The sequence below is a fragment of the Salmo salar genome, chromosome 17, assembly GCF_965601325.2.
Source record: "Salmo salar chromosome 17, fSalSal1, whole genome shotgun sequence".
NCBI lineage: Eukaryota > Metazoa > Chordata > Actinopteri > Salmoniformes > Salmonidae > Salmo > Salmo salar.
This window is the reverse complement of record NC_138307.1, coordinates 49,170,256-49,193,655: the sequence shown is the minus strand read 5'-3', so window position 1 is coordinate 49,193,655 and position 23,400 is coordinate 49,170,256. Positions and strand designations below refer to the sequence as shown.

Sequence of the window (23,400 nt, the reverse complement as noted above, 5' to 3'; positions counted from 1 at the left end):
GAGGGATCAGCAGGCGGAGCGGGGGTTACGCCCCGAACCAGAGCCGCCTCCTCTACTGGAGGATGCGCTGGATGATAAGGTTCTGGGTACTGCACCAGAGCCGCCATAGACACTGGTTACCCTCCCTACCCTCCCTTTTTGTTTTTTTGTTTTGTTTTTAGTTGCATTCGGAGTCTGCACCTTTGGGGGGGATACTGTCACTTTCTGACCATGGTAAGCTGTTATTTTCTATGGTAGAGTAGGTCAGGGCGTGACAGGGGGGTTTATTCTATGTGTTCTATTTCTATGTTCTTAGGTTCTAGTTTTTGTATTTCTGTGTTGGTTTGTTTGGGATGATCTCCAATTAGAGGCAACTGGTTCTCGTTGTCTCTAATTGGAGATCATACTTAAGTAGGGGTTTTTCTTCCTGGGTTTTGTGGGTGATTATTTTTCAGTAGTGTTTGTTTCTCCTCTGCGTCACGGTTTGTTTTGTCTATTCAGTTTATTTATGTATTGCAAAGTTTCACAGATTAAATAAAATGTGGAACTACAAACACACTGCACCTTGGTCCTCTCCTTTTGACAGCCGTGACATAATAGCTCATCCTACTTTTTTTTTTTAAATACATGTGCGCATCTCATACCTGACCCACACGTAGTACACTATTCTGGTCCCCTAGTACTTAGTGATATAACTGACACGGCAGTCGCTTAGCAACCACTTCCCTTTTTACTACTAGTCTAAAAGAAACTTGGCACAGTATCAGATGAGTGTGATGACATACAGTATGTGTGAGTCATCGCGATACATCAACCACATGGCATGCTATACGGTTACCAACGAACGGTCGGCTCTGTTTTATTCTCACTAGTGCCACAAATGTTATAATCAAATCTCTATATCTATACAGACTGCTGTCACATACCACATGAACATCTTCTCAACTAATAACCTTACCTCCTCATCATTAGTAACCATGAAAATAAGGAAACAGAGGACGATACAGTGCATTCGGGAAAGTATTCAGACCCTTTGAGTTTTTACGTATTTTGTTACGTTACAGCCTTCTTCTAAAATGTATTAAATAAAACATTTCCTCATAAATCTACACACAATACCCCATAATGACAAAGCGAAAACAGTTTTTTTTGTATTCTTGCTACTGTATTTAAAAAAAAGAATACCTTATATAAATAAGTATTCAGATCATTTGCTATGAGACTCAAAATTGAGCTCAGGTGCATCCTGTTTCCATTGATCATCCTTGAGATGTTTCTGCAACTTGATTGGAGTCCACCTGTGGAAAATTCAAATGATTGGACATGATCTGGAAAGGCACACACTTGTCTATATAAGGTCCCACAGTTTACAGTGTATGTCAGAGCAAAAACCATGCCATGAGGTCGAAGGAATTTTCCATAGATCTCCGAGACAGGATTGTGTCGAAGCACAGATCTGGGGAATGGTACCAAAACATTTCTGCAGCATTGAAGGTCCCCAAGAACACAGTGGCCTCCATAATTCTTAAATGGAAGAAGTTTGGAACCACCAAGACTCTTCCTAAAGCTGGCCGCCCAGCCAAACTGAAGAAGGGCCTTGGTCAGGGAGGGGACTAAGAACCCGATGGTCACGCTGACAGAGCTCCAGAGTTCCTCTGTGGAGATTGGAGAACCTTGAAGAACGACAACCATCTCTGCAGCACTCCACCAATCAGGGCTTTGTGGTAGAGTGGCCAGAAGGAAGCCAAGCCCGCTTGGAGTTTGCCAAAAGGCACCTAAAGGACTCTGGTTATGGGGTACCCTCCTGAATGCACTGTACCTTTGTTATGATACCGACATTTGAATGAACAATTACAGTATCTTCGCTAGCGGAATCAAATCTTGACATTCATAAATGGGAGGCAATGTGCAAGAACTCGAGGAATCTGTTATTTTTAAGTCCACTCCACCGCTACGTCATCGTTGTTAAACAGTTGGGAAAATGGCAGAGAAAGGCAACAGCAGCTAAGTCCTGTATGGCAATAATTTGAGAAGTGAAATGAAGTGAAATGAAGTGAGAAAATAGTGAAATGCAAACTTTGAGGTGGAATTGAGGTACAGTAACGGAAGTACAGGTGCAATGCTTAACCATCTGAAAGGGACCCAAACCGTTGCTGCAGCGCAGCTGCATTGTGAATTTTATGCATTTTTCTTATAGTTTAAAAGGCATTTTAAACGTTAAGAAAATGTTTACATTCGTCACATCCCTAGTCCACAGATGCTGAGACGCGATAGATCAGCGCCCCATTTTGACATAGCTACGCGCCTTGGAGACCACCGTGTCCAAAATTCCTAACCGACGCGGTGCCGTGTACGCGTCCTCTATTCATTTGAATGTGTTGACAGTTGGAGAAATTGCTTGAGCAGTGCTGAGAATTCGAAAAGTTTGAAAGCCAACAGTCCAATATTCTAGAACCCTGCTGTGAATACAAGTTTTGACTATGATAGATGCTTTAGGCCTTGATGGTAATGGATAAAATCATTAACAGCGCAATATTCCCTGCTCGATTTCTGAAGGTCTTATCCATGAGGTGTTTTTACACAGCATGTTTGGGCCGGGCTGGGCCTTTCTCTGCATGCAGCCTTGGCTTGGCAGCAATGAGGCACTAGCTCTACAAGACACGAGGGTCACTGCAACTGAGAAGCATTGAGGGAGTTTGATTTAGTGCACCGGGCTATGGCCCATGATGTAAACTTGCAAAAACAGTGAGGGAGGAGTGCCCTTCTCAAATTGAACACTAATCCACTCGGCCATGTTGTCAACAGCTCAGCATAATGCATCGTTCAGAAACATACAATATCTCACTGGGAAGGCTGATAAAGCCTCACTTTTGCATGTGAAAACAGAAGAGTCATTCCATTTCATTTCAGCAAGCCATGACACCCATCATCTCAGATTGTTCTGAAATTGTTTCTGTAGCTAGAAACAGATAAGATAAGCATTCCTGCAAGATTCTTTTGTTGAAACTCAATTTGAACTCAAATTGGCGGCTTGGAGTATTATTTAATCATACTATGTGATGTATTCTCAGTGAATTTGGTGACATTTTTTTCACCTGCTCAGAGAAATTATCCATGGAAGTTGCTTGCACCCCCATACATTTTGCTGGTGTCTTGTGTTTATTAAATTGACCCTTTGCAACTTTGGGTAGAAAACCAATAGCTTTAGCTCATGATGAAAATAAATGGTGTGGTCATCCTTACAATTCAAGCCAGTCCTCTATGAAAGCAATTCAAACACACACAAACTGTCCTTCACTTAAGCTTAATCTGTTTCTGTTCTTCAGATAAAACAATCTCATGTTCTTTAATAGAAAAACAACAAAATGGGATGTTCTAAGTCCACAACAATCCATAAACCATCAGGAGACCCATGTTGAGGTCTTTTTGGGTGTAGTTACCCTTTAATTCAACTGTGCACCAGCAATACACAGTTGTTTGGTTAGCAGTGCTTTTATAGAGCTCATCTGATTGCAGAGTGTGCAAAACAAATGGCCACTGGATTTATGCAAATAATCATGATAGGCTACTTTGTAGTTAACATTTAATTGAAAAGGTTTTTGAGAAAAACTTTTCTGGTAGAGATGGAAAGGCTATCATTAGCATCATTGCTAACGACTACACCAAGTGCAGACATACGCGTGCACCGCACACACACGGACAAGTGCATTCCTGTGCCCTTTCAGTAAGTTGCAGGAAAATACGAATCACTGATGCATGTTGTTCATGTCTTATATGATTAACTTGGGCAAATGAATGAATTTTCTAATAAGTCCAATAAAAAAAATATTGTTGAATTCCATTTTAATGTCTGGATTCTATGAGTCCGTCTGCGTTCGCTGCTACGCAGATTTTATAGGTCCCTATGTATAGTGTTTGGGGTATTGGGTTGGGTTTAATAATGAATGTCACTAATCATTTAATCTAATCAATACAAATCAATATCATAGATATTTTCTAATAATTTCATTGAAAAACATGCGAATGCTATGTAATGGTTTATGCAATGGTATTAATTTATTAGGATTGTCAAAACATTTGAGTCACAAGCCCCTTTTTCCATCACATTTTTGGGCTTGTAGGAAAAGTGAGAATTGCACCATAGGGATAACCCTCTTAGACATCTGCTATTTGTTGGACTATTCGGGAACAGTTGTGTTAAAGCATTAGGTTGTTAAGAGAAGGACAAACTGAATTGCTTTCATGGAGGACTGGTGTGACTTTTTCATCATGAGCAAAAGCTATTGGTTTTCTACCCAAAGTTGCATAAAAAAAGTGTGATCCATTTAATAAACTCAAGAAAACTAAAAAAATGTGTAAAAGGGTGTGGTAGTAACAGCAGAAATAGCAGCATCTAGTCAGCAAAACCTAGTACCTTCACACTAATTTATGGGGGGAAATGCAAGCGACTTCAATAGCTAATTTCTCTGAAAAGGGGAAATCCCCATCACCAAATTCACTGAGAATACATTACATAGTGTTAATAAACAATACTCCAAGCCACACCGTCACACTACTTGTTAAACACAGAGAACTGGCCTTTGGGGTGGGCTTGGTGTGGGATTTGAGAGGTCTGTGGGTGGCTTTTAATCATTTATTTGTATTTCTCAGATAAATCATTACTAAAAAGAGGTTTGGTCCAAATCGGATGTTGGGCACAACATTTAATGAATATTACATGAATGGTTTAAATGTAAATAGCCAATTTTGGTACTATCAATTAGCTTAATTTGTCAGAGTTCAAATAATCTTTCAACAATATACTGTTTCAGGAATGCTTATCTTATTGGTTTCAGGTAGCCTAGTGGTTAGAGTGATGGGCCAGTAACCAAAAGGTTGGTGGATCAAATCCCAGAGCTGACAAGGTAAAAATCTGTCATTCTGTCTCTGAACAAGGCAGTTAACCCACTGTTCCTAGGCCATCATTGTCAATAAGAATTTGTTCTTAACTGACTTCCCTACTTAAATAAATAACTACAGAAACTATTTCAGAACCATCTGAAATGGTGGGTGTTGAAATCCTCTTGTGCTTTTTGAGGTGGAACAACATTACTCATTACTCCACGTGCTTAACCTACATCACTTAGCCGTCAGCCAAAACGGCCCCTGGCTCACGCCCGGGAGGCAGCCTGCTTCCAAACCAAACGCAATCAACACTAACCTGATTCACCCAGGGCAGGCCCGGGGCATTATTCAAATCACCTCCCAGCCACAGAGGGTGGCGACCTTAGATGGCCTATCAGCATGCCACTACAGTGCCAGGGCTACACAACCAAGGGCACAAACCGCTTAGCCAATCCCTCACCACTTCATCATAAGCAACCAGTCCTGCAGAGTTAGGAGGCAGAAGAGGATAAATATATTTTTAAACCCAAATCCACATCAACAGTTATCTCCTTGACTAAAGGCTTTTCCATTGCTTTTTCATGGACTGGGATTTCAGTGTGTGTATAAAATACAGCTGAGGCATAGAAATGGATGACGTCATTAACAGCTTAATATTCCTTGCTCTGTATCCTTCTGTCTTATCCATGACGTGTTTGCACAGCATGTTTGGAACGCGCTGGATTGGGCCTTACCATGCATGCAGCCTTGGCCTGGCAGCAGTGAATGAGGCAGTGGCTCAGCAGGACAAGAGGGTCAATCAGAAGCATGTCATTTTCATCACCTCTCAGCCACAAAGACATGACAGGTGTGAAACTCAGATTGCCTCTCACTGCAGATGGCCCATCAGTCTGCCACTATGGTGCCAGGGGTGAGTACCCAGCAGGTTTGGCTTATTGTATTATCATTTGCAACAAGGACTATGCATCAGCATTTCTATGTTTACTGCATAAACTGCTAAATTGAGCAAATATCCAGATCAGCTAATGAAACATTAACAGCTTTTCATTAGACTGAACAAACAGAGAACACTCCCAGCTATCTCAAGGCCAGATCATGTCTTCCGGTTGAGATCATCAAGAATCCCAGATCATCAGAGCCTAAAGCAAGATTCAGTAGTACTGTATATGTGTTACATAGTCAATTATTTCAATGGAACATTTTGGATTCTTAGACTGACTAAAGAATCAAGGGTGAACACTGGCAGAGAGGATATAGCACTTGCATAACGTTGAGTTAAACCAGCAATGACAGCATCTCCAGACATCTATAAAACTGGCATGGATAGGATTCCATCGATAAAAGATATATGCATGGTCATACAGCCTTCAGTAGCCTAATAGACATACTGTATGATGGCATGATGATAAACAAACTCGTTTCCTATCAACTTGAACGGCGGAAAAAAAACAGGAACAGTGGCATTTTCAACAAGTGCGTTCACTCGCTCTGCATAAAATAGCATCATTTTGGAATACACAACTGTTGTATAAAAAATGCCAAATTCCAAGTATGTTGATGCAGAGGGTTGGGATTCACTAAATACAAAAAAACTGACTATTAGGAACGCAGGTGCGTGTGACAATGGATTCCTAGCTGCATGCGGGAATTCCCTTTTCACCCCCAAACAAATCAATAAATCAGAAGATATTCATGAACAGATCATTGCCGCACATCATCACCGACCACCCCATGTAGCAAGCAAACAGCCCTGACTGCAACGCGCTAATTAGCCTGCGCAAATGAATATAATCAACGGCTGTAATACGCGAATGTGCTCGAAATAACCGTTTCGTTTGTATGTTGAATAATCAGCTGAAAGCGGTGGACCAAGAATGACATTGCGATAACAAAAAATAAATAATACATGCACACAGACAACACACTGAATTGCGGGCGGCATCAATATGTCAGTCAACATTTTCATTCATGTTTCTGTCATGTTTTACCTGGGTATCTGGTATCACAAAGTGTTTGGATGATGCTCCCCTTGCGCTCGTGTCACAATCCTCAGCAGCTCGCGCTTCAGCATCAGCATCCACCAGTCTCCTGTATCCCACAATGCTGCATGCTGGGAGCTGTAAAATGCATCCATTCCTGAGATCCCCTTCTTACCTCATTGGTCGATTCGTTTGTGGTATTTAATAGCGTCCCTCATATTTTGTTTGAGTTGTGGAATATAAATATTTAATATTTCAAGGATGTGGCAGCATTGAATTTTCAGTTCAGACAAATGCAATGCTGAGAGACAGACTCCAGACAGGTGTTTTATGGCTACTGATTTCCAAGGAAGCCCTCTTTCCTTGAAAGCACACACACACACACACCACATCAAATATTTATATTCATTTGGAATCATATATCTTGTGTAGACTTAATCATTATTTGGATTCTTGGGACACCAATGTATTTTGGCCTATCCAGAGTCAGACCACATTCTCTTTATGGCAAGTATTCATTCAATTACCTTTGCAAAATGATACCCTCCACAATTATAAGAATCTTGTTTACTGTCTCAATGCTCCCTGTCCCATACACTCTTAGAAAAAAAAGAGTTCCAAAATAGATCTGTTGCTGTTCCTGTAGGATAACCTTTTTTGGTTCCAGGTAGAACTCTTTTGGGTTCCATGTAGAACTCTCTGTGGAAAGGGTTATACATGGAACGCAAAAGGGTTCTACCTGGAAGCAAAAGAGGTTCTACAAAAGGATTATCCTATGGGGACAGCCGAAGAACCCTTTTTGGTTCTAGATAGCACCTTTTTTCTAAGCGTGTAGGGACAGAAACACTGTCACATAAGAGTACAATTTACCACTAGTCCCATGATGGGAACTTTGAATGACCATTCCAGGATTGAATGAGCCAAAGCTCTAACTCTCAAACTTAATGCCCTTGCTCAGTGCTGTGTAACAAATTTACATTAGACATTTTAGTCATTTAGCAGACGCTCTTATCCAGAGCGACTTACAGTAGTGAACGTATACATTTCATTCATTTTTCCATCCGTACTGGTCCCGTGTGGGAATCAAACCCACAACCCTGGTGTTGCAAACACCATGCCCTACCAACTGAGCCACACGGGACCAAATAATATAGGATGCGAATTCATGATTTTTACTATAAACATTTACATTTTTCATTTGTATTGGGAAACACCTCTTCTGGTAGGCTATATGAAACGAGGTTTCCTCATATTGGAAACTTTCCAGGGTGACTGGATTGGAAACCTTTAATTAATTCAAACAAAGCTGACTGAATTAATTAAAGCCTCAATCTTTCATTGTTTCTAGGTTAATTAGAATTTAGTGAGAAGTTCCGGTCTTGCTCATCCTTCCAGGGAAAAACACAGTACATTCACAGATGCTGACTCCCATTGATTCCCTTAGTAAAGATATCATTGTGACTATAAGCAGACTAATTTACTTCAGGCTTAATACACATATCAATTGCTTGTTGGGTTGATAACAGAGGGATTAGAATGTAACTAGTAAACATTCAGAGATTCAATGTCAATTGTGTTTGAAATTATTAGCATGTCAGTGGTTTCAAGATCACAGTATTAGTACACTTGCAAGATGCACCGTGTGACTTACTCCCTTTATCAAAGTCATGCAGTATTTTTTTTTTTAACGGCTTGAGCCTGGGGGTGTCATTTCATTGTGAGTGAGCTTTCAGAAGTTCAATGACAATAAAACACTAAATTGATTCAGAATATTTCAAATGCAACAACTATTTGATTTTATACCCAGACTGCAACATTGGAACATCTGCCAAGATTAGCTTTGGATTTCAAAGAGCTTTTGACACCCAGCCCACTGAAATGTAACACATCAATCAATAGTAGACCTCTGGCAGGGGAGACTCTTGAATGAGCATATTAGTTTAAATGATTCACTGCAGAGAGAAACAGACATTACTTGCTATATGCTTTTTGCTCTTCTTTTTGGATGTCATATTTAGGAGTCTCTCTACAGTATATTCAATAGTTGAATGTTTTAGCACCTTGTACATTCCAGTATTGAGTCAAAGTGCGTATGACGGCTAGCCCTGACACAGAAAATAATGTGTGTTGCACAGTGTCCAATGATTATAATCAACAACGCCATTCCACGTTTAATTCAGCAGACACCTACCGATATCATGAGAAATTACAGCGGATCCTCATAGGAAAGTGTCATCCATTCCATAGACCTTAATCACAAAGACACCTGCCTGACTTCCAAGCCCTCTCCAACTTTCCTCTGCAACAACTTGCCTTGTCTTGGAGCAGACTGGGTTACTGTGAAGCACTTTGTGGCAATTATTTTTTTCAAAAGTGCTAATTAAATCAACATTTTATTTGATTGAAGGATTCTCTCTCCCGCTCTCCCTCCCTTTCGCTGTCCCTCAAACCCTCTCTCTCTATCGTCTCTTCTATGGTCTGTCGGCTGCTCTAAAATGGTTCCTCACCAACGTCCTACTGAGAGTGTGTCAGAGAGATCAGAGCAGCATCATGGGCCAAGGAGAGAGAGGAAGGAAGAGTCATTTCATGAATATCTCATATCAACTCAGGAAAACCACACTCTACCACACTTACAGACTCATGCTGATATTGAGAAGTGCCCCGTGGCCAGCTCCATGTGAACCACAGCGTTCTCCTATCTGCCCGGCAGCTGTAGCCGTCTCAGGGCCCAGTGGCTGCCAATTTAAATGGTCCAGACAGGAAGTGGATGTTAGGGCTGGTTAAGGTCAATGGCTGTTTACTGTCGTATGATGGATGGGCTGATCTTAGCCTACAGGGCACAGCTGTGTTTTTCTACAGGACAGCTCTATTTAGCTGTTCTGCAAATGGATGATGAGGTTGGGCATGGTATAAGGTTTGCGGAGTGTCATCCATGCAAGCTGATGAAATTTGTTTTGCCTAGAACGAGGCATTGCACTGCAGTATGACTTTTGTGATGTATTAAATTCTATAATTTACAGGGTCTGATGGAGACCTCAGGTGGCTGGGTTAGATAAACATAAAACTGGTTTGTCACTGGGGACCTAAACAGAATTCAATGATGTCATGTAAGGTCACAGACGACCTCACAGCACAAGAATTCACATCACACAGTCAAACCACTGTACCATACATACTGTACACAGGGGAAGGGATCGTCTGGACCACTTACATACTGTACACAGGGGAAGGGACCGTCTGGACCCCTTTCTAAAGCAATTTATCTCACAGATATGCTTGGGTGGGGTCAATATATGGGGAAGAACAGTGACACCTGACTGATTTGCAGCACTAAATGGAAAGAGCTCATTTCAGAGGGAGGGCTGCAACATTGATTTCTTCCTGCCCAATCTCATTTGAGGAAGCGGTCCAGGCGGAACACTGCTGGTGCCATTTGTATCTCATTTGCTCAGAGCAAGTCTGAGTCACTGGGTGGAGATACACTGTGATGGTCACAGAGGAGGAAGCCCTCCGGAGAGGAAGGAGGGATCCATGGGAGGATGAGAGAGATGTTCACTGTGTTCAACCGGATCAGCCTGAGGAAAGAGCTGTTCATAATCACTGATCTCCAAATCACTTTGCATCAATATTGAGAGAGAGCGAGATAGAGAGACACAGAGGGTGTAAGAGAAGGCAGTAGAAAGAAAAGCAGAACACTAACTGTACAAATTGATTAGAAAGCAGGCTGTTTAAGAATATATTTGAAAATGTAGGAAAATGATAGTCTAGTTAAGCCTACAATGACAGTGAAGGAGTAAGGTTGTTTCAGTTGGCAGAGTGAAAAGCATTTTGTTACAGTTAAAAGTCATAGAAGTACATTAACCTGTAACTGAATTGGATTCTATAAGGCAAAACTAAGCTGAAATTGGGTCTGTGCTGCTACTCCCTAGTGGTGATGATAATGCAGCAAAAAGAGGGGACAGTTTTTTCAAATTGCCACTAGGGGAAAGCAAACACCAAATACTGTACATTTCAAAAGCATCTCATTTTAGGCAGAGATGAACTAGGCAAATTGCAACAACAAAATAAATAGGGAGTGGAAACTATTTAAATGCAGTTGTTACTTTATATTAGAAGTTCAATTACAGCAGTAGGTTGATGGGTACAAATAGTATCATACAATTGAATAGGCTCTCTTTTGCATTGGTCCAGACACATTTTAGTATCTTTACAGACAAGATTATACAAATATTTCCATAGAATCTGAAATCATGAAATCTATGTGCAGTCTTATGATTAAAACATGTATTACTTGTGATAATAGCTTATATGGCTTAGAAATCATTTCATACAGAAAGTTTTTTTAAAATGAAATACTTGGTTCTTAGTGGTAAAATACTGCTTTTGGTCGTTGGAGTCTCCTGAGTGGTTGTCATCTCTCTTTGGCACTAAAGAAGCATCGTCATAATCTCTGGTATGACATCCGGGTAGGCATTGCCAGGGATGCTGTTGGCATGGTTACCCTAAGAACAGGTGCTGTAGACCATGACTTTCTGGCTGATGTCATCGAGCAGCTGGCGTGCCGTTTTCTCCAGCCCAGCCAGCTGACCTGCCTTGGCCTCCAGAGTACGCTGGTTGGCTGCATACGACCTCTCCAACTCTGCAAACACACAGTGATGTCATTAGAGAGAGAGTGTGTGTGTGTGTGCACGCATGTGCCTGTGTGAGCGTGCATGTGCATGCATGCGTGAACGTGCGCTTGTGCGTGCATGCTTGTGTCGTGTGTGTTAGCACATTGGTTTGTGTGTGTGTGTGTGTGTGTGTGTGTGTGTGTGTGTGTGTGTGTGTGTGTGTGTGTGTGTGTGTTACCTCTGAGTCTCTGTAGTTTTCCGCTGGTCTGGGTGAGCAGCTCCTTGGCCTCCTGCTGGAGTAGCTCCGCCCTCTTCTTGGCATCAGACACGCCCTCTGCCTTCGTCACCACCAAGCCCTCCACAAAACTGTACTGACCCTTCACCTCCGAGTCAAACTCCTACACACAACAAAACAAACACACAAAGCAGAACACACACTAAGAACGGGTAACAACATAATTGGCAGGTAAAATGCTGTGCTGGGTGTGCGCGCGTGCGTCTATCTATGTGTGTGTACCTGCAGGGCCTGCTCTGCGTCCTGCCTGGCGGTCTCAGACAGTCTCTCAGTGTTCTGTGTGCGGTGGCTGGTGTCCAGGCTGCTCTCTCTCAGCAGAGTCACGTCTCTCTCCAGCTGCAGCAGACGCTGTGTGGCGTTACTCAGACGCAGCTCTGACTCTGCCGTCTCAGACTCCACCTAGAAACACAACAACCCATATATGTATTCATGCACAGATGCAAACACACATACACGTATTGTTCTTCTATCCTCGTGGGGACCTAAAATGAATTTCCATTCAAAATTCTATTTTCCCTAAACCTAACCATAAGCCTAACCCTAATCTTACCCCTAACACTAACCTTAAACCTAACCCTAAACTTAACTCTTAAGCTTAAAATAGCCTTTGTCCTCATGGGTACATGGGAATGTTCTTTGTTTTACTATCCTTGTGAGGGACTTTTGGGAATTTTAGGTCCCAACAAGGATAGAAGAACCAACACACACACACACACACAACACACTTTTAGAGACCTTGCATGGAATGTGTATTTATACAGAACTCCTACATTTTAGACACAATTAAAGCCCTGGTCACAGGTGACTTACAGATGTGATGAGGATAAGTGTTCCCCTGGTGTTGTTGTGGGCCTTCTTGACGGCGTCGATGGCAGCATTCTGAGCACGCTCAGTTGTATCCAGAGCCTCCTTCACCAGGGCAGCTGTCTCCTTCACCTCAGACGCCTCCTGACTGAGAGACAGAGAGGAGATTTTATGTGAGTGTGTGTCTTATCGATGTGGTTCAGGTGTGTGTGCATTCATTAGTGTGTGTGTGTGTGAGAGAGTGTGTGTGAGCCTGTGTGTGTGTGGGTCTGTGTGTGTGTGTGTGTGCATGAATTCATGCATGCGTGCATCTTACCTGGCGGTGCGAGCCTGCTCCAACAGCCTCTCTGCAGTGTGTATGTCGTTGGCACTCTGACTGAGGATGTCCTCCACGCTGGTGAGGGTTCCCACCCTGTCTCTGATCTCCTTGGTCAGGGCCTCCAGCTGCCCGGGCGACGTGGGCATCTCCAGGGCCAACACCTCGTTCGACACCGCTTCGATAACCTCCACGTTGGCACGGTCGTCTGTCACCATGGAAACAGAGCTAATTAGACTCAGACAGCCATACACAGGTGCTCTATCACAATCAATTCAAATCACAATCAATCACTCACATGGGGAAAGAAGAGCTGGAGCCCTGATTGTCTATGAATCAGTGGTCATTTAGTTAGTCTGTACAGTACATTGAAAGATTGAGGCCTGGTCTTTGGAAAAATGTGTGTATACTCACTAGTGAGTAGGTCTCGTATCTCCTTGATGAAGCTGCGGAGCTGCTCGTTGGTGTGCTCCACTCTATCTCGGCTCTGGTTGGACTTCAGCAGCACCTCCCGAGCACTCAGCTTGGCCTCGTCCGCATGCACCTTCACCTCCCACACCTAGAGGGCGCAACAGGACAAGTTAACTCAAACACAGTAAGGTAAACACTCCTCAACGCTTGTGCCGGAGCAAGCAGATATTCTATGCTCTTTAGTTACTATGATAATAATGTAAGATAACCTGACTATATTCATGTAGGGCTGAATCATAACTAAACAGCTGTATTACACAAAGTTATATGCATGAATCTCAAGTTAGGATTCGGCTCAGAGTGTAAAAAACTACAGTCCCTACCAATCTAGAGAGCTTATCCACTTCCTGCATGGTGGACAGGATTTCCTGGTCGAAGTCCTTGGCTGTTTTCAGAGTGCTTTGTGTCTGTGTGACCAGACCGTCACACCCGTCTCCACCACAGCGATGGGTGCCGTCCCCCGACACACACCCCACCCCTCCACAGGGTGACGCAGCACACCCCTCCTCCCCACCAGCCGCTCCACATGTCTGCACAGAGAGAAAACACACCAATCGGGTTAGAGCACTAGAAAACCAGGGACCAATCAAAAAGCATTTTGGTAAAGAAGTGTGATGATAATTGACAACTTTTTTTAATTTAACCTTTATTTAGGTCAGACTTACCTGCTTGCTGAGCTCTGATAGGTCAAGAGTGTCGAGCTCCGTGGTAAGCCTCTCCAGTCTCTCTGTGTGTTTCTGTTGTCTCAGGTCAAACTCCGCCTGGTTCTGGCTCAGTCTGGCCTCCGCTTCACGCCGTAGTGTAGCCGACTGTTCCAAAGTGTTGTCGGGGTAACTGGTGGTCCGATTGACACGGATCTCCGCCCCCTTAGACTCAAAGTGGGCATCGGTGATGGTGTCCATCGCTCCTGCCATACACATATAAAACACACACACATAAATAGGGGTGTGTCAGAACTAGTAATGATGTCATGCATACTGTACCCCCTCTCTCACCCTCTGTCCCTTTCTTTCTCCTCTCTCACCCTCTATGTTAGAGTTCTTCACAGTCTTTATGTGGTCTCCAATGTCTTTGACTGTTCTCTCAAGCCCTTGGGCCTGCTCTCTCAGTGCGTCCAGACTGGCCTCGGTGTAGTTGGCATTTACAACAAGACGGGACAGGGAATCCTCTGAGACGTTCAGCCTCTCGTTCAGGTCTGCCACCATCTCACTGTTGCAGACGCACGCACGCACACACAGAATAATATTTTCAATAGAGTTGATATGGACTGATCATAACATCAAGTATACAAACAGAACCCTTGGTGCTGTGTGTTTCAATGTGTAAATGTGTGTATGCAAGCGCACGTGTTTGTGTGTACATACGTGACCTGCTGCATCATCTGTTGTACATCTTCCGTTTTCTGTATAGCAGGGTTGTTCTCTACTATCTCACTGATAGCTTTAGCACTGATCTCCAGACTGCTAACGGTGTCTGTGTACGGCGCCGTCACCCCATTGGTCTGGAGCTCTGTCACATGATCCTTCAAACGCTGAGTCTGGTTGGTCAGTTCCCCTACCACGCGGTCCCACTCGCCGAAGCACTGGTGGCATCGTTGGCAGGCGGGGAACTCCCCATGGTACCCTCTGGCACACTGGTTACACCTGGGCCCAGACACACCCTCCACACACACACACTGGCCGGACGAACGGTGGCACTGCTCGCTGGCGATGCCACGCAGGTCACAGTCACACGCTGGAGGGAGAGGGAGAGAGAGAGGAACAGAGAGAAAAGGGTTAAACACACACATACCTATTCTTGACTTGAGGTGAAAACAGTGGTGATGATGGAAAGGAAATGAGGGTACAAGGAAATTAACTAAGTAATATGAGAACAGGTCTGTGCCCTTTAAAGGAGAGAAATAAAGTGATGGAGTAAGTCACAGTGAAAAAATGTGAGGAATGGAGAACAGGAAAGGGTGCATATAAGCGGTTAGCACCCATTACTGTTGCCTGAGCTTTTGAAGAGGGTGATTGATGCACCAAAAAAAAGAAGGAATCAACATACAATTATAAAGCAACCAGATGCAATAAGATTGACTTTGCTCAACATTTGGTGTACAAACTACTAAGAACACCTGCTCTTGCCATGATATAGACTGACTATGATCCCTTATTGATGTCACTTGTTCAATCCACTTCAATCAGTGTAGATGAAGGGGAGGAGACAGGTTAAATAAGGATTTTGTAGCCATGGATTGTGTATGTGTGCCATTCAGAGGGTTAATGGGCAAGACAAAATATTTATGTGCCTTTGAACAGTATGTGCCAGGCGCACTGGTTTGTACCAAGAACTGCAACCGTGCTGGGCTTTTCACACTCAACAGTTTCCCGTGTGTATCAAGAACGGTCCACCAACCAAAGAACATCAAGCCAACTTGACACAACTGTGGGAAGCATTGGGGTCAATATGGGCCAGCATCTCTGTGAAACACTTTCAACACCTTGTAGAGTCCTTGGTAACATGATAATCACAGCCACATGCGTGGTCGGGTTGTGCCCGTTCACACACACACAGACGCCGTTGTCAAGCCTGTCACTTTACCTCTGACCTCATAAATCAGACCATGACATGATCCTCTTAACCCAGACATGGTGTCAATCAAACATTTCTCTGTTAATCTCTCTCTTTCAAACACACACACAGTCATACACATTCACACACATGCAGTACGCTGAGAGGGCGAGGACAGTGACAGGAGGTCAGACTAACTTTACAGGAAATTTGGGAATACTGCAGGAATAAGATCACAACTAAGACAGGATTCCTCCTGATTTCTGGAACATCTGGCTCTGATTCTCCAAGGAGTTATTCCCAGAAATTCTCTCTCTCTCTCTCTCTCTCTCTCTCTCTCTCTCTCTCTCTCTCTCTCTCTCTCTCTCTCTCTCTCTCTCTCTCTCTCTCTCTCTCTCTCTCTCTCTCTCTCTCTCTCTCTCTCTCTCTCTCTCTCTCTCTCTCTCTCTCTCTCTCTCTCTCTCTCTCTCTCTCTCTCTCTCTCTCTCTCTCTCTCTCTCTCTGTCTGTCTGTCTGTCTGTCTGTCTGTCTGTCTGTCTGTCTGTCTGTCTGTCTGTCTGTGTGTGTGTGTGTCACCTTCTATGAGATATACATTTCTCCAGATGCAGTGATTGATGGAAACTGGCCTGTTTGTCAGTCAGTTGTTCAGCAGACAATAAACCATGTAGAGATGAAGACAGGGAGAAGAAATGTAGAGCCAACTAACACAGGACTGGTGACACACATGCACACACTGACTGACACAAGGACAGACATACGCACGAATGAGCGCCCACACACACACACACACACACACACACACACACACACACACACACACACACACACACACACACACACACACACACACACACACACATTGTCTTAGAAATTCAGTACTGAGAGAGATTTGGTAATTTCCTCAATCATCTTTATTTAATATCGATTAATTATTGCAATAATGAGGCTGGTCGACCCCCCCACCCTTGAGTGTTGGACCGAGTAACCTAACCTAAGTTTACATACACCTTAACCAAATATATTTAAACTCAGTTGTTCACAATTCCTGACATTTAATCCTAGTAAAAATTCCCTGTCTTAGGTCAGTTAGGATCACCACTTTATTTTAAGAATGTGAAATGTCAGAATAATAGTAGAGAAAATGATTCATTTCAGCTTTTATTTCTTTCATCACATTCCCAGTGGGTCAGAAGTTTACATACACTCAATTAGTATTTGGTAGCATTGCTTAACTTGGGTCAAACGTTTCGGGTAGCCTTCCACAAGCTTCCCACAATAAGTTGGGTGAATTTTGGCCCATTCCTCTTGACAGTGCTGGTGTAACTGAGTCAGGTTTGTAGGCCTCCTTGCTCACACACGCTTTTTCAGTTATGCCCACAAATGTTCTATAGGATTGAGGTCAGGGCTTTGTGATGGCCACTCCAATACCTTGACTTTGTTGTCCTTAAGCCATTTTTCCACAACTTTGGAAGTATGCTTGGGGTCATTGTCCATTTGGAAGACCCATTTGTGACCAAGCTTCAACTCCTGACTGATGTCTTGAGATGTTGCTTCAATATATCCACATAATTTTCCATCCTCATGATGTCATCTATTTTGTGAAGTGCACCAGTCCCTCCTGCAGCAAAGCACTCCCACAACATGATACCTCCACCCCCGTGATTCATGGTTGGGATGGTGTTTTTCAGCTTGCAAGCCTCCCCCTTTTCCTCAAAACATGACGATGGTCATTATGGCCAAACAGTTCTGTTTTTGTTTCATCAGACCATAGAACATTTCTCCAAAAAGTACGATCTTTGTCCCCATGTGCAGTTGCAAACCGTAGTCTGGCTTTTTTATGGCGCTTTTGGAGCAGTGGCTTTTTCCTTGCTGAGCGGTCTTTCAGGTTATGTCGATATAGGACTCGTTTTACTGTGGATATAGATACTTTTGTACCTGCTTCCTGGGATTGATTTGCACTTTTCGCACCAAAGTACATTCATCTCTAGGAGACAGAACGTGTCACCTTCCTGAACGGTATGACGGCTGCGTGGTCCCATGGTGTTTATACTTGCGTACTATTGTTTGTACAGATGAACATGGTACCTTCAGGCGTTTGGAAATTGCTCCCAAGGATGAACCAGACTTGTGGAGGTATACAATTTTTTTTTTTAGGTCTTGGCTGATTTCTTTTGATTTTCCCATGATGTCAAGCAAAGAAGCACTGAGTTTGAAGAGAGGCTTTGAAATACATCCACAGGTACACCCCCAATTGACTCAAATTATGTCAATTAGCCTATCAGAAGCTTCTAAAGCCATGACATCATTTTCTGGAATTTTCAAACCTGTTTAAAGGCACAGTCAACTTAGTGTATGTAAACTTCTGACCCACTGGAATTGTGATACAGTGAATTGTAAGTTAAATAATCTGTCTGTAAACAATTGTTGGAAAAATGACTTGTGTCATGCACAAAGTAGATGTCTTAATCGACTTGCCAAAACTATAGTTTGTTAAACAAGAAATTTGTGGTGGTTGAAAAACGAGTTTTAATGACTCCAACCTAAGTGTATGTAAACTTCTGACTTCAACTGTATGGCTGACACTAACAATGCTCAGTCATGGTTGGTTCAACCCCCCCTCATGCAGATTGGGGCATCATAAGCCACTCCGGGTTCATCCTGTCGTTATCTGCACGTGGGTTGTTGTCTTAACCCCACCCTGACTTAGTTTCCCAGATGCAAGGATGATTTTGAGACAATGAGGGATTGTTCTACTCCTAAACTATCTCTAGTAAAACACATTCTTGTCTATGTAATGCAGTCTTTAACCCATTTGTCAGCTCAAGCCATCTCCAGTGACCATACACCCAGATTAGCTGCAGGGAACTAGAGTGGAGACCATAAAAACACAGACACTAACAGGACAGAAATATCCTCCTATCTATTAAGCATGAATTGCTAACTATTAATATCAAACAAATCAGGTAAATATGTAATTTTTCTATCACAACATGCGTGCACACAATGTTAAAACAACACGGATGCATGAAAGCCAATTCAGTATCTCCAGAGACATCCACTCTGCTGGAGTCTGATAACACACACACACACTGTACACACACACTGTGAGAAAACTGTAATGCTACAAAAAAGATATAAAACCCGGCTTCCAGCACAGTCACCCAGGGGAACCACCGGTCATGAGAACGAGACCATGAGCGACTGTTTACTCAAACTCTAAGAGACAGATTCAAAACAGACAGAACCCCTCCCTAAGAGTGTTTCTCCAGACCCCAGTAAATTCGGGAAGGAGACCCACTTGAAGAGGAAGCAATGACGCACTAAGATACCCTGTTGCACATGTTTCAGCTTCATGGTGCACACAAGTTTAAGGCAGTCATGGGAACGAATCCACACACATACTTTGTACTTTCTACTGCTACTCATAATCCCAGCCAGAGATATTTACCTTGACATTTGACCTCAGGATCTCCCCAGAACTTATCTCGGCATTCGTTGCATTTTCTTCCACCGAAACCTGGCCTGCATGAGCACTGCCCCGACAGCTAGAAAACACACAACACAACAGAACACGTCAGCATTATGAACATGCAATGTACACAGAGTACAAAACATTAAGAACACCTAATATTGAGTTGCCCCCCCCAGCTTCAATTCATCAGGACATGGACTCTACAAGGTGTTGAAAGCGTTCCACAGAGATGCTGGCCCATACAGACTCCAACGCTTCCCACAGTTGTGTCAAGTTGGCTGGATGTCCTTTGGTTGGTGGACCATTCTTGATACACACAGGAAACTGTTGAGTGTGAAAAACCCAGCAGCGTTTCAGTTCTTTGAACAAACCGGTGCGCCGGGCACATACTACCACACCCTGTTCAAAGGCACTTAAATCTTTTGTCTTGCCCATTCACCCTCTGAATGGCACACATACACAATCCATGTTTCAATTGTCTCAAGGCTACAAAATCCTTATTTAACCTGTCTCCTCCCTTTAATCTACACTGATTGAAGTGACTTTAACAAGTGACATCAATAAGGGATCCTAGCTTTCACCTGGATTCACCTGGGCTGCCTATGTCATGGAAAGAGCACAATGTTTTGTAAACTCAGTGTACCATCTCTAGGTTAGAGGAGGGTCTCCTTGCTACACACTGTACAATGGACAGTGGCCTGTATTGTATAGAGTCTCAGAGTAGGAGTGCTGATCTAGGATCAGATCCTTCTGTCCATATAATCTTTTTCAGTATAATCTAAAAGGGAAATCTGATCCTATATCAGCACTCCTATTCTGAAACTATTTGTGAATATGGTCCAGGGTGTTTGTAGCACAAAAAAAACATGTCTGTATTACAAAATAATAATGAATTACTATTGGGTCTAGCTCTCTCCTGTTCTTAGCCCATAAATGGCTGATGGAGTTTCTCTCTGTCCCTGAGTGGAATGTTTGTTTAGTAACCCTAAAGTGTATTCTAAGCCTTCCTTCCTCTATGGAACTCAGCCAGTAAACACACTAGTCCTGCTGACAGTAAGTGTTTCCCAATCAGGAAAATGGTGTGCTTTCTAATCAGAAAAAAACTGAGCCCAAGCCCTAGTTACATGAGCTATCAAACCGCTGCAACTTATACAGAACGCGGCAGCCTGCCTGTTTGAAAACCATCCCAAGTTCTCCCATATCACCCTGCTCCGCCATAAACTCCACTGGCTTCCAGTTGAAGCTCGCATCCACTACAAGACCATGGTACGAAGCAGCAAGAGGAACTGCCCCTCCCTACCTTCAGGCTATGCTCGAACCCTACACCCAAACCCGAGTACTCTGTTCTGCCACATCTAGTCTCTTGGCCCTCCCACTACTAAGGGGGGGCAGCTCCCACTCAGCCCAGTCAAAGCTCTTCTCTGTCCTGGTACCCCAATGGTGGAACCAGCTTCCTCCTGAAACTTGGACAGCAGGGCCTGGCCATCTTCTGAAAACATCTGAAACCCTACATCTTCAAATAGTATCTTAAATAATCCCACAGCACCCCCCACCAGCAAATTGGCTCCAAGGTATTTATATTTATTTTTATGCATAATAAGGAGATATTTGTGAACGTATACAAATGTAAACAAGGTTTGAAATGATTATGTTTTAGTAAAATATATCTGTTTGGGCTTCTTGCAGTCAATTTGCAGTCTACAAATGATTAGTAATTATGTTCTGGCTCCCTGACCATCCGCTCAAGAAAAAATCATCCCTCGGTTAAATGTAGTTGATGATCCCTGAGCTAAAGCATCGAAACTTGAACAACCTTTTCAGTAATGGGTGCAATATATCCAAGTAACAGATTGGATAAGGTTAGAAAAATGTATGCTATTTATATTTGTGTAGCATAATATTAATTAATCAATTCACATGCAAAAACATACAGTGCATTCGGAAAGTAATCAGACCCCTTGACTTTTTCCACAATTTGTTACGTTACGGCCTAAGTTTAAAATGTATAAAATAAAATAAAATCCTCATCAATCTACACACAATACCCCATAATGACAAAGTGAAAACAGGGTTTTTTAGAAATGTTGGCAAATTCAAATGTTATTTATATGGTGGATACAACCTTCCCAACTCTGCAGATTTTGGTGTTAAGAGATAGATGGGAGGGGTTGAATGGAGCTGAAGGTTGGGACTAATAACAACTAATAACAACAAGATAACTCATGTAAAACATACTGTGCCCGTAAAACGTACATAGGTTAAGAACTTTTGTGAAAGAGTACAGTTTGAAAGATATGGCAAATAGAAATCAAACCGGATAGACATCAGAAAGAGATGGGAGAGGTTGAGGGTAGAGGAAGGACAGGAGTAAAAACAAACAAAATATAACTATTGTAAAATAGATTGTGTCCATAAAATATAGTATGTATAAGCTGGAAATACAGGCCTAAGTGTTGTTGTTCACTAGTTTGCTCCAATTGGGGGAGGGGTGGAGGGTAAAGATATATATATATATATATATATATATATATATATATATATATATATATACACACACACACACATACATACATACATACATACATACATACATACATACATATATATATATATACACACACACACACATACATATACACACACACACACACACACACACACACACACACACACACACACACACACACACACACACACACACACACACAACCGGTATATACACTACCATTCAAAAGTCTGGGGTCACTTAGAAATGTCCTTGTTTTTGAAAGAAAAGCACATTTTTGTCCATTAAAATAACATAAAATTGATCAGAAATACAGTGTAGACATTGTTAATGTTGTAAATGACTATTGTAGCTAGAAACGGCAGATTTTTTATGGAATATCTACATAGGCGTACAGAGACCTATTATCAGCAACCATCACTCCTGTGTTCCAATGGCACGTTGTGTTAGCTAATCCAAGTTTATCATTTTAAAAGGCTAATTGATCATTAGAAAACCCTTTTGCAATTATGTTAGCACAGCTGAAAACTGTTGTACTGATTAAAGAAGCAATAAAACTGGCCTTCTTTAGAGTAGTTGAGTATCTGGAGCATCAGCATTTGTGGGTTCGATTACAGGCTCAAAATGGCCAGAAACAATGACCTTTCTTCTGAAACTCGTCAGTCTATTCTTGTTCTGAGAAATGAAGGCTATTCCATGCGAGAAATTTCCAAGAAACATAAGATCTCGTACAACGCTGTGTACTACTCCCTTCACAGAGCAGCGCAAACTGTCTCCAACCAGAATAGAGAGGAGTGGGAGGCCCCAGTGCACAACTGAGCAAGAGGACAAGTACATTAGAGTGTCTAGTTTGAGAAACAGACGCCTCACAAGTCCTCAACTGGCAGCTTCATTAAATAGTACTCGCAAAACACCAGTCTCAACGTCAACCGCGAAGAGGCGACTCCGGGATGCTGGCCTTCTAGGCAGAGTTCCTCTATCCAGTGTCTGTGTTCTTTTTCCCATCTTAATCTTTTCTTTTTATTGGAAAGTCTGAGATATGGCTTTTTCTTTGCAACTCTGCCTAGAAGGCCAGCATCCCGGAGTAAAAACAAACAAAATAGAACTATTGTAAAATAGACTGTGTCCATAAAATGTATATAGTATGCATGAGCTGTAAATAATGGCCTAAGCGTTGTTGTTCACTAGTTTGAGGGGTGGTAGGTTTGGAGGGTAAAGGAAATATATTTTTAAGATATACAGTTGAAGTCGGAAGTTTACATACACTTTAGCCAAATACATTTAAACTCAGTTGTTCACAATTCCTGACATTTAATCCTAGTAAAAATTCCCTGTCTTAGGTCAGTTAGGATCCCCACTCTATTTTAAGAATGTGAAATGTCAGAATAATAGTAGAGAAAATTATTTATTTCAGCTTTTATTTCTGTCATCACATTCCCAGTGGGTCAGAAGTTTACATACACTCAATTAGTATTTGGTAGCATTGCCTTTAAATTGTTTAACTTGGGTCAAACGTTTCAGGTAGCCTTCC

The 23,400-nt window shown here is 42.5% G+C and overlaps 2 protein-coding genes across 3 annotated transcripts in view; both read right to left on the bottom strand.

The window, feature by feature from the left end:
* The window catches only part of LOC106576044 (synapsin-3), a 151,880-nt gene extending 144,893 nt beyond the window's left edge, over positions 1–6,987 (bottom strand). The window contains exon 1 of the mRNA XM_045699696.2: positions 6,852–6,987. The gene's annotated coding sequence lies outside the window, so the exon portion shown is untranslated. The remainder of the gene's footprint in view (positions 1–6,851) is intronic.
* A 3,940-nt stretch (positions 6,988–10,927) lies between these two features.
* Positions 10,928–23,400, bottom strand: part of LOC100286412 (laminin subunit beta-1) — a 38,831-nt gene continuing 26,358 nt past the window's right edge. For both annotated transcript variants that reach the window (XM_014152866.3, XM_045699691.2), the window contains 11 exons: positions 19,340–19,436; positions 14,703–15,072; positions 14,363–14,547; positions 14,004–14,245; positions 13,662–13,868; positions 13,282–13,426; positions 12,868–13,075; positions 12,558–12,699; positions 11,970–12,146; positions 11,691–11,850; positions 10,928–11,481 (listed from right to left, as the gene is read on the bottom strand). In XM_014152866.3, coding sequence (XP_014008341.2) covers positions 11,345–11,481; positions 11,691–11,850; positions 11,970–12,146; positions 12,558–12,699; positions 12,868–13,075; positions 13,282–13,426; positions 13,662–13,868; positions 14,004–14,245; positions 14,363–14,547; positions 14,703–15,072; positions 19,340–19,436 — 2,070 coding nt within the window. In that variant the 3' untranslated portion in view covers positions 10,928–11,344. The remainder of the gene's footprint in view (positions 11,482–11,690; positions 11,851–11,969; positions 12,147–12,557; positions 12,700–12,867; positions 13,076–13,281; positions 13,427–13,661; positions 13,869–14,003; positions 14,246–14,362; positions 14,548–14,702; positions 15,073–19,339; positions 19,437–23,400) is intronic.